Source organism: Hippopotamus amphibius, chromosome 4, assembly GCF_030028045.1.
Source record: "Hippopotamus amphibius kiboko isolate mHipAmp2 chromosome 4, mHipAmp2.hap2, whole genome shotgun sequence".
NCBI classification, from domain to species: domain Eukaryota; kingdom Metazoa; phylum Chordata; class Mammalia; order Artiodactyla; family Hippopotamidae; genus Hippopotamus; species Hippopotamus amphibius.
This window is the reverse complement of record NC_080189.1, coordinates 68,855,599-68,867,896: the sequence shown is the minus strand read 5'-3', so window position 1 is coordinate 68,867,896 and position 12,298 is coordinate 68,855,599. Positions and strand designations below refer to the sequence as shown.

General features: G+C 35.1%; 1 protein-coding gene across 1 annotated transcript in view; it reads left to right on the top strand.

Annotated features, from left to right (window-relative positions):
- AGMO (alkylglycerol monooxygenase) overlaps positions 1-12,298 on the top strand; it is a 310,308-nt gene that overhangs the window by 140,389 nt on the left and 157,621 nt on the right. Inside the window, exons 6-8 of the mRNA XM_057733413.1 lie at positions 8,259-8,325; positions 10,670-10,735; positions 10,826-10,905. Of these exons, the coding sequence (XP_057589396.1) occupies positions 8,259-8,325; positions 10,670-10,735; positions 10,826-10,905 (213 nt within the window). The remainder of the gene's footprint in view (positions 1-8,258; positions 8,326-10,669; positions 10,736-10,825; positions 10,906-12,298) is intronic.

Here is a 12,298-nt window from a genome sequence, read left to right as displayed (position 1 = left end):
TTTCACTTCACCCTCACCCCAGTTACTCCTCAGTATTTATCATATTGTTAGCACATTCATTTTTATAATGAGAATTCTGTAAAACACATGCTTTGTCAGACACATTTTCCCTATTATAATTTTTTCCTCTCAGACAGGAAGCATGAATATTTGTAAGCATCTCTTATTTGGAAAGAACTTTACAAATAACTATAAGCTCTTGCCTTCTTTCTGAAAAATAAGTTGTTATAAGGATTTCTATGGCCTTTCAATAGTATATTTCAGCATTTTAGTGCCAGTTTACAGATAGAAAAACTGCAGGATAGAAATGTAATATGATATTCACATATTATTCTAAAATTGAAAAAAATATATAATTAAAGAGTTTTTAAAATTAGATATAGAAAGTCTCTTCCCTAACCTCAATAGTCAGAGTAAAGTTAGAGGAGGCAATTTTCTAAGCAATATGGACAAATGAAATACTTTTCTCTTGAATTAATTATTTTTGTTGAAAGGAAGCCTTGACCATCCAACTTGACCATCATTAATTATTTCTATAGTTTTAATTGAACTATAAAAATCTCACCAATGTTTCCCAATCAGAAGAGTCACTGAAACTAATTAAGAAATGTATAGAATGGACTAAGTTAGTCTTATAAGAAATACCTTCGGACAAGACACTAACTTAGAACATTTATTTTGATGCTTTTAGAGTTGAACTCTAAGTGCTTTTTCAATTTCAATTGGAAAGACCTACTGAGGTATGTTTTTCATGAAATGTAGGGCAGTGAGAAAACTTCTGAGAACTATATCATGGCAAGAATTAATTGCAATCAGTTCATAACAGACATTTAAATATTTGACTTACCACATATACTTAGTTTATCAATTGATAACCAAGCAAAGCAAAATTATTTCAGGCTGGTAACCTACATACTTTGAAAGTGTCGTCACTCTTTTAGACCTCTACGTTATTCAGCTCACTCAAAGTGTAACTGGGGGGTGGGTGGGGCCAGGATGGTTCTTGAAATTTCTCAAAAGAAATTTCGAAAGCACTTGATGACATGGAAACTATATTTTCTATTTCTGATTCTTTTCATTGAAATCAAAGCCCACACAAACCTGTGCTAAGAGAGCTTAAAGATAATTCAAGAAATTCCACTGCCAATGGGTATCATAATTCAATTATTTCCTCATCTAGCTTCTGTGATTTTCTGTGTTTTTTTTTTTTCTTGTTGTTGTTATTAGCCCCTTTATTTTAGTTATCTTACTTTTTCAACTCACTAGAACAAACATTATGTTTGGACTCACTTTCCTGGCTTTAAACCCTAAGGACACTCCAGACCCATGTTTTGCCTCTAGCTTTGGCAGTGACTACCAGGCTTATTCCCTAATGCACCCCCCCTCCAACTTCCCAGTTGGAAGGCAGAAATTATACAGCACTTCCCTCGTGAACTATACAAGCCTAAAGCACAGTAAGACATTCGCACCCACGATGCAGTTTCTCAGCCTTGGCACTATGGACATTTTGCACCAGATAACTCTTATTTTGAGGGACTGTCTTCTGCCCTGGGGGGTGGTTAACATCACTAAAACCCACTACTCACTAGATACAATAGCACTTTCCAAAGCTGAGACAACCAAAAATATCTCCAGACATTGCCACACATCCCCTGGGAGCATAATCACCCCTGTTTAAGAACCACTACTCTAAAGTGTGGAGGGCAGTAAGGTGGATTTATCTACCCAATATAATTTTGCTGAGCAATCACCATGTGCAAGGCAGTATTGTATGTGCTGTGAGAAACTTCAAGAAGGGTGAGGCCCACCTCACCCTTCTCGAAGGGTTCTTTCTTCACAGACCTTCCAAATATAGCATAGGAAATGAACACAAATAACTAGGACATAGGACAGCCTGACATAAAAAGGAGTGGTATCTTGACATGTATTCAGAGAAAGGAAAACAAAATTCCCTTTAGAAAAATCCAGAAGAGTGCTTGGCAGATTTAGTTAGGTCTTGGAGGTAGAGCATGATTCCAACAGATCAGGATGGGAAATAAAGGGCTTAGAGGCAGAAAAAAAGAGAGTATTGGAATCAGTCTTGAGGAAGAAGGTGAATGGCTTTGAATTGTAGATGTTTGGAACTTTATTTAGTCATTATGAAAATCATTTGAGTTCATTATATTTTTGATGAGAGTAAATGACATGACTAAGTGATGTGATGAAACTCATGGCTCCTGTTCTCTTTTACATTTAACTCTTCTTCCCTACATCCACCATAAATTGTAGAGAAAGAGATAAGGAGTTTGTAACCAGTCCAGCAAATCCAGTCCCGAGCACTTCTGCTGGATAAAGGTTAATCAATAGACTGGATGGAGCTTATAATTATAAAATTGTTATTTATTATTTATTTATTTATTTTTAATAGTTTATTATTAAACAAGTAAAAACAGCTTAAGAAACAATCTTTTTGGAAAACAATGATTTCAAGAAATAGGCAGGAGGTAGCTTCCTCCACAAGAGGGCAGACAGCAGGATCAAGCAGTATCAGCAGTGTTTCATCTTGTGGAACTGAAAGCCACAGCCACAGAAAGATAGAGAAAATGAAAAAGCAGAGGACTTTGTAGCAGATGAAGGAACAGGATAAAAACCCAGAAAAACAACTAAATGAAGAGGAGATAGGCACCCTTCCAGAAAAAGAACTCAGAATAATGATGGTGAAGATGATCCAGGACTTTGAAAAAAGACTGGATGCAAAGATCAAAAAGTTTACCAAAGACCTATAAGAATTAAAGAGCAAACAAACAGAGATATGCAACACAATCACTGACATGAAAAATACACTGGAAGGAACCAATAGCAGATTAACTGAGGCAGAAGGGCGAATAAGCGACCTGGAAGACAGAATGGTGATAATTACTGAGGCAGAAAAAATAAAGAAAACAGAATGAAAAGAAGACAGCCTAAGATACCTCTGGGACAATGTTAAATGCACCAACATTTGCATTATAAGGGCCCCAGAAGGAGAAGAGAGAGAGAAAGGACCCGAGAAAATATTGGAAAAGATTATAGTTGAAAACTTCCTTAACATTGGAAAGGAAATAGCTACCCAAGTCCAGGAAACAAAGAGAGTCCCAGGCAGGATAAACCCAAGGAGAAACACGCCAAGACATATAGTAGTCAAACTGACAAAAATTAAAGACAGAGAAAAGTTATTAAAAGCAACAAGGGAAAAACGACAAATAACATACAAGGGAACTCCCATCAGGTTAACAGCTGATTTCTCAGCAGAAACTCTGCAAGCCCGAAGGGAGTGGCATGATATATTTCAAGTGATGAAAGGGAAGAACCTACAATCAAGAATACTCTACCCAGTGAGGATCTCATTCAGATTGGATGAAGAAATCAAAAGCTTTACAGATAAGCAACAGCTAAGAGAATTCAGCACCACCAAACCAGCCCTACAACAAATGCTAAAGGAACTTCTCTAAGCGGGAAACATAAGAGAAGAAAAGGACCTACAGAAACAACTACAAAACAATTAAGAAAATGGTAATAGGAACACACATATCGATAATTACCTTGAATGTAAATGGACTAAATGCCCCAACCAAAAGACACAGACTGGCTGAATGGATACAAAAACAAGACCCATATATATGCTGTCTACAAGAGACCCACTTCAGACCTAGGGACACGTACAGACGGAAAGTGAGGGAATGGAAAAAGATATTCCATGCAAATGAAAATCAAAAGAAAGCTGGAGTAGCAATACTCATATCAGATAAAATAGACTTTAAAATGAAAAATGTTACAAGTGACAAGAAAGGACATTACATAAAGATCAAGGGATCCATCCAAGCAGAAGAGATAACAATTATAAATATATATGCACCAATATAAGAGCCCCTCAATACATAAGGCAAATGCTAACAACTGTGAAAGAGGAAATGCAAGGCAGAAATAGAGACATGGATGTAGAGAACAAACATATAGACACCAAGTCAGGAACACGGGGAGAGTTGGGGGGAATGAATTGGGAGATTGGGATACCAAATTGTACACTCTAAATATATGCTGTTTATTGTCTGTTAACTGTATCTCAATAAAAGTTCTTAAAAAAAAAAAGAAATAGACAGGAAAAATGTTAAAGTTACTATCATCAAAGACTGGGTGGGAAATTAGCACCCAAGTTTTAATAATACAGAAACTAAAAACACAACATAAAAAAGAACGGTGAAGGAAATAATCTAAAGCTCTCTAAAGAGATTTTTAACCTCGGGGACTTATGGATCACTTTGAGTATACTGTGAAAATGGTAGTTTCCCCCAAGAAAAATACTCAGTCACATACTCATAAAATTTGATATGACACTTCAGGGTGTTGTTGGCCTTCTGAAGCCCATAAATGGCCTTTATAGGCATCCATGACCCTCAGGTTATAAAACCCTGACAGAAAACGACAGACTACAAGACATAGACCGTTGCTTCAGAGACCTGAGAAGCTCCAGAAGGGCCTAAAATACCATGAACACAATTTAGAAGCTGAAATTCCTGGGATCTTTGTAAATACCTGGATTTTATTTTGAAATGTAGTCAAAAAGCATGTAGTTATCATTTCCCATTAAAGTTCTAAAAATTTAGATTACTTTTATTTGATGGAAAAAGTGCTATATCTCTTAAAAGCAACATTATAGAAAAATAGAAGGATTACTGAGTTGAAACTGAGAAGACTTTAGGGCTTCATCCAAGAAGTTGAAACTTGGACTAGTAATTTAACTTCTCTGAACTTCAGTTTTATGCTTTTTTATAATAGAGTATTGCACTATATTATTTTTAAGTCCTCTATATGTTCTAAAATTTCATAATTTAAATTAACTCATCTAAATCTAACAAAACAAGACAAATAACTTCTAAAAATGAGAACTGCTCTCATAATTTTCACAGTAACATTTTCAGGAAGGGATTCAAATCTAGATGTGGCTGAATTTCTAAATGACTGAATTGCAAAAGTGGGTGATAATTAAGTCATTACACTCAGCCCTTATTAATTATTAATTACTTCTCCATGACTGTGAATCAGAAGGGTTCGCTACAAGAGAGGTTCTGACTGGGCTGTCTGAATGATGAATCATCTCCCACACCAAGGTGGTCTTCCCCAGCTCCAAGGTACTCATAGGCACTACCAGGAAATTTAACTGTGGTTGCCTGTGTTATACTTGGCATTGTACTAAAAAAAAAAAAAAAGAAAGAAAGAAAGAAAGTAACTTTCAATATTGCTATCACCATGCTTTAGCCTGCAGAAGCAAAAGATTTTCTTTGAGGAAAAGTGCTTGACATTAAAAAAATAATGCCCTCAGCCAAGGCTCCAGTCATCTGAATTCACTCACCATTTGTGTGGCTTTAAATTTGGCTGCACACACGCCGGGACTAGGGATCAGAAATGCATCTGGGTAGCAGAAACCGGTTAGTGTAGTCTCCTCCACCCCCTTTTGTTGTCTGTTTTTGTTGTCTGTTTTTGTAACATATGTTAGCCACCAAAGACACAAACAAGGATAAGATGGTTTTCTCCTTTCCCATCTGCTTCTCTGCCAGAGATACAAAGCCTGAGCGGAGCATCAGATTTCAATGTCCTGACTGCTGAGAAACCCCACTTTCTTGTTCTCTATCCATCACCATTCCTCTTCTCAACAAATATTTTTCCACCAAGTACAAAGCAATGTAGTCCAATAAAATTCAGGGTTATGTCTACTTACTCCCCTCCCAATTCCTGGTCATTAATAGTACATTTGTGGGATAATATTTTTACGTCTTATTTCATAGGACTGTGGTCTGATATAAGGGCTATATATTCACAGTATTTTGAACTCCTGAAATTAAAAATTACAGAGAGTTTTTTGGGTATAAGTGAGTTCTGTTCTGTGAATCAACCAAAAAGTCTTATGAATCAACCAAAAAAGTCTGTTGTTTAGATCTCATAATACATTTCTTATGGATAACTTTAAAAATGGTGGTAGAACTATAGCTTAGAAAAGAGAGACAAGAAGAAAGAGAGAGAGAGAGGGAATACAGCACATAATATGACACATCCTCTCATTGCAAACATTTGTGTCCTTTGCGTGTCTGTTCTGAAATGGAAACCAAGAAGCCCTTAAAAGCTGGGCAGCAGGTTAGGAGCAAGGACTGTTTCTTTCAGGTGTGCAGTGAGTCTAATAAGGAGATGCTGGTGGCTCCTGCCCTACAGAGAGATGAAGCATTTTTATGTGGCAACACTGATGCTGCTTCCACTGCAATAAACTTCAAGACCCCGCACGCTGAGGACCGTGTAGCTACTGTGGCTGTCCACGTTTGCAGAACATTGTAAATTGAATGTTTCAGTGTCAGAGGCTGCCAAAAAATGAATAAACCTTGCTATATAAAGAGTTACAACATAGAAGTATGTTTGGGACTGTAGGGATCTATCAATATTAATATTTTCGACTGGCTAACTGAGCATTACTGTATATTACTAGAGTAGTAATTACATTTATTTAAAATTTTCTTAAAAATTTTAAAACATTCAGAAAAATAGAATGATAGAATAAATGTTCATAGTTCCATCACTTCAATTTAAAAAATCATTATGATATCTTGTAATAACCTATAATGGAAAGGAATCTGGAAAATAATAGAAGATAGGTAGGTAGATAGATAGATATGTATAACTGAATCACTTTGCTGTACACCTGAAACTAATATAACATTGTAAATCAACTGTATTTCAATAAAATCAGTATAATTTTGATTCATTTTCATTCGTTATTCTTTTTCCTTTTCATTGCCAAATATTATGAAGCAAAACCTAGATTTCATGTCATGAATACTTTAGTTACATAACACTTAAAGAACAATTACATTTTCTTATGCAATGACAACTATATGCCATTATAACTCCTAAGAAAACAGTATTTTTACCATGTCCTACCATGTTTATAGTCAGTTTTCTCTCATTGTCAATAAAATATCTTTTATATTTGGTTTGTTTAAATCAGTATCTAAACAAGATCCCCACAATACATTTAGTTGTTATGTATCTTAAATATGTTTTCATCTGAAGCAGTCCCAGCTCCCTATTTTTTTCTCTTACCACTGACTTGTTGCTGAATTCATGTCAATGTTACGATTTCAGTTACTTTTTTTTCCTTAAGCAGCATTTAACATATTACTTTATTCCTTACATGTCCTTTAAATGGAAGTTAAGCTTAGAGGTGAGTAACTTCTTAAAATATCATGACAATGTACTGATTTTGTTGTAAGTAGGCGCTAAGAGATTTATTTAGATTGTGATTAAAGAAAAGTAAAAGATTGTTTTCTGCCATGGTTGATGGAAGAAGGAATAATGTAACTGAGGTTAAAAGAGTTTCCACAATGTCCAATATTAATTATATAACATAATGGATGTCTTACAAATGGCCTGCTGATCTTTTTTATGAAACCTACCTGGTTTCTATACTCCTTAGAACGTGCAGACTCTGGTATAGGGGATTCTTACTGAAAAATGCTGAGAGAGAACATTAGACAATTATAGACCAGATTTTAAAGGGTCTTTAATTCCAAAAAAAGCCCCTTTACGTATTTGACTTTGAATTGTGCCTCAAAAATGGACTGGAAGATGGGACATCTACAGTAAGCGAACATTTAGGAATCTATTTGAATAAGCAAGGATTACCATAATGCAACTGCAATAGGAACTTGCTGCATGACTGATTATTGGGTGAAAGCAACTCCAGAAAATGAATATAATACTGGGTTTTCACTCACCTAGTTATGCTCTGTTAACATAAATCATCAAAGACATAGTTGTTAAATGAAGAACATAAAATGACGTGAAATCTGAAAGAAGTTTGCCTTGACCATAATAGCATCTAAATACTAACATTTGTAATCCTCTGAACATTATTATGTAGATACTATTATTATTTCCATTTTAAAGATCGGGAAACTGAGTTATAAAAAGCTTAAATAGTTTCCTCAATGCCCCATAATAATAAATAGAGGATTCAGGAACTGAACTGAGGCAGTCTAGCTCTTAACCTCCCTACTATACTATATTGTCTCTTAGAATATCGTGATGAGCTTATTGTTATCTTTATACGAACACAAGAAGATAGAGGAACTTCTTCTGACTCTGATGCCAGCCCTGAAACTTGCAATATTTCTTAATCCATGCGGGCTTTTAATGTGACTACTTAAATATTATATATAATTTAATAATAACTATGTTCCTTTTCTTTTAAACAGGTCATCAATAACCTTGGTCCTTTGGAACTGATTCTGAATACACCTAGCCATCATAGGGTTCATCATGGTGAGGAAATTTGATCTTTCTTTCTTTCCTCAGTTCTTGAAAAATGATATTATTATTTTGTATCATTTCAGCACAATTACCCAACCTAGTCACCACACACTATGGAAATAGGCATTTCTTCCTTTGTACCTGGACAAACCTCATCTCCAAAGCAAGGACTGGAGGAAAAAAATAAAACAAAAAATCCTTTCAATATCTGACTTTTGAATTTCCTTTTTGCTTGGCTCTCCTCAGATGTAGTGGAAAAAAGAGTTATCCAGCTGAGGGGGTACACAGTTCATATTGTGAGGGAGCTTGTTGAAGGCTGCTCCTTGACCCAATGCTGAGGGTCACTTCTGTGTACAGTCAGAGGGTCTTGGTCTTAAAAACAGTTGGTATTTAAGGAAAGCCTAATAAACAACACTTTACTTTCCTGCCTAAATTCTATGAAAAAACTCAACATACACCACTTTGGCCTGACAACAACAACAACAAAAATCCCATATGACTAGTGCCTAAGGTTTAAAGATACCAGCTGAAGAAATAACAGAAATGTTTACATTTGTGCACCAAAAGACTTGTGTATAAGAGTGTGCATTTTGGCATTATTTGTAATAGGTGTTAGGAAAAAAAGATATAATTCACATGTTTATCAGCAATAGAACAGATACATTGTAGATTATTCATGTAATGGAGAACTACAAAGCAATGAAAATGTCCAAACTATTTCTTTTTGGATTATATGCCCAGGGTATATGCCCAGGAGTGGGATTACTGGGTCATATGGTAGTTCTATTTTTAGTTTTTTAAGGAACCTCCAAACTGTTTTCCATAGTGGCTGTACCAACTTACAGTCCCACCAACAGTGCACATATATACAATGGAATATTACTCAGCCATGAAAAGGAATGAAATGGAGCTGTATGTAATGAGGTGGATAGATCTAGAGTCTGTCATACAGAGTGAAGTAAGCCAGAGAGAGAAAAAGTAATACTGTATGCTAACTCATATATACGGAATCTAAAAAAAAAAAAAGGTACTGATGAACCCAGTGACAGGGCAAGAATAAGGATGCAGATGCAGAGAATGGACTGGAGGACACGGGGTTAGCGGGGCGGGGGGTGAATGGGAAGCTGGGATGAAGTGAGAGAGTAGCATAGACCTATATACACTACCAATTGTAAAATAGATAGCTAGTGGGAAGTTGCTGTATAACAAAGGGAGATCAACTCGATGATGGGTGATGCCTTAGAGTGCCAGGACAGGGAGGGTGGGAGGTAGAAATGGGAGGGAGGGGATATGGGGATATATGTATAAATACAGCTGATTCACTTTGGTGTACCTCAAAAGCTGGTACAAAAGTGTAAAGCAATGATATTCCAATAAAGAGCTTAAAAAAAAAGATATTGATTTCCCCATATTAGATGCTAATAATATCCCATCCCAGTTGTGACTACTAACAATTCTCCAGACATTGCCACACATGCCATGAGGCACAAAGTGCTCCCTCACCCAACTGGGAGCCACTGTTTAGCCCACGTGTGGCAATGAGCGGTGGATCTGTGTAGCCAGCCCCATTCTACTTTTGCACCAGGGGAGATTTTTCCTTGTACCTTTACTTTCACATGTACATTTGTATGTACAGAAGATGTGTAAAAAAATGAGGACACGTGGAGACAGTTGAATTTGTTGGAGTAGTGGCTTGGTGGATTAATATTCTTTTTCCTTTGATTTACAATCATGTAGATATGATTGTGTTTGCTTAAGCTTTTTTTAATTAAGAAACTATGTCCAACTATTTAAATTTAAATTATTATTTAAGTATTTGGGGCATGAAAAATATCATATGTTATGAGTCAATAAATATAATTAAAAGTAACTTAATTTTTACTTATGTCTTTTATGATGAAAAAAATAGTAAAGTCTTACTCTAAGTGGAAAATTTTCTTCCTGGAAAAGATGCAGTGAAAAGGTGTAAAGATCACATCAAAATTTTAAAAAATACAAATATACATATATTATTGATATTTATCTAATTTCCTATTGCCTTTTGTTCAGGAGCATTTAATTTTTAATTATTATTATTTGATAGTCCTAAAAAAGAATTACTTAGAATTATCCCAGGTTTTTAAAGAACAGGAAAATTGTGAACGATGCTTTTTTAAAATCTGGATAATTCTAAATATATAAGGTTTTAAGGAAATCTTTGTTCTTTTTAATAAAATCAATTGGAAAATAAATAAAATAAATATTCAGTTTACTAGCGAATAAAGTCCAGTGTTGTCAGTGCAAAGATATTTTTAGGAATATCATTGTTTCAAATGACTTCCTTCTTAAAAAATTTTTTAAATATTTTGTGTCATAGGCAGAAACCGTTATTGCATAGACAAAAATTTTGCTGGAACTCTTATTATATGGGATAGAATTTTTGGTAAGTAAAACATATGAGCATTTAAAAAATTAAATTAGCTCCTTAATTCACAGAAAGTCAAGAATCATATCATTATTGTTTATATTCCAGGAACTTTTGAGGCAGAAAATGAAAAAGTTGTATATGGTCTAACATATCCCATTAATACATTTGAACCTTTCAAGGTGCAGGTAATGTACTTGGTTTTATTCTTCCTGAATTGATTATATCCTTTTATAAATTTTATATTTGAAAGAAAAATCAGTTGTTGAAAGGCAGAAATACATTACACTAACCTGAAAAAGTATATTTTAACTGTAAAAGAATTTGGAAATAACTCTAGCACTCAAAGACTTGAATTAAACTGGGCAAAATACATTTGAAAACAATTCATTGTAAGAATGTTTAAATATGTCTGTTACCTAGAATTAAAAGAAATAGCTCTTTAGCAAACAAACACTTTCTCAGAATAGACCTGAAATATATTCATGTATTCAGAGGGAGTGATAGTAAAATGTATAATTAAGGCTGATCCCAGAGTAAGAAAAATATTTGCTTCAAGCCTGCATGACTCTGGTTAGAAATTCAAGGTGAGGCCTTTGCCCTCCTCTTCTTGGACCGAGGTGTCAGGAGCTATTACTGGTTGGTTAGGTCTGTACATTACCTCACCTGCTAAGACTTGTTGCTCTGGACCAGTTTTCTGTCAGACATGTGGTATTGGTTGTTCACTGGTCTCAATGGTTGGCACTAGAGAAATGAAGAATGTCTGTGAAGCTCTGATCTGTCAGCGGCAGACCACCACAAACACTCCCGGGGGTTGGGACTAGTAAATGAGAAAAAGATAAGAATACTTGAAAAACTGAAGAGGTCAGTCAATGACAGCTCTGTCCAGGGGACTGTGTTTGCAGCATTCAGAAAGGGAGGAAAGTACAGGTTCATGTTGGGTCTGCTTTTCAAATCTACTTCTTGAAGGTTTTTAAGAAAGTTAAAGTAACAAAATAAATGGACATTTATTGAGCTTTTACTATATGCAGGGCATTGCTAACAGCACAAATATTTAATTCATTATTAATGTGACTATTTTAATGTAATAATTGAGAAGTAAAAAGTAAAATTAATGTACTATTACTAAAAACTGATAAGGTTGTGGTTCTTTTTAGCCTCAGTATTTTGGTGGACGAAACAGGTTCCCAGGGTTTAAATAATTCATCCAACTGTACAGTTTGTCAGATGCAAACCTAAGTGGGGGGGTTGACGGCCAAGCCCCAAACTCGATTCACTTAATTTTACAGAAATGGCCATCAGAAATGGACTTCAGATGAATGGCATTTTTATGTTGCCATTCAGAAGAGAAAAGTTGATTATTTCTCTTCTTTCTTCTCAACCAATGGCATTTCTTACGGCACTGTTTGCTCTCTCTCTCTTTCTTTCTCTCTCTTTTGCTTAGGCATTAACAAGAATATGGTAGGTTTTTTGTTTTTGTTGTTGTTTTTTGGTTTTTTTTTTCAGGAGAGTACTAACAAATATTTCCAGGTATTTTCTTAATAATAAGCTTTATAGAACTGAAATCAGTTTCAAAATAAT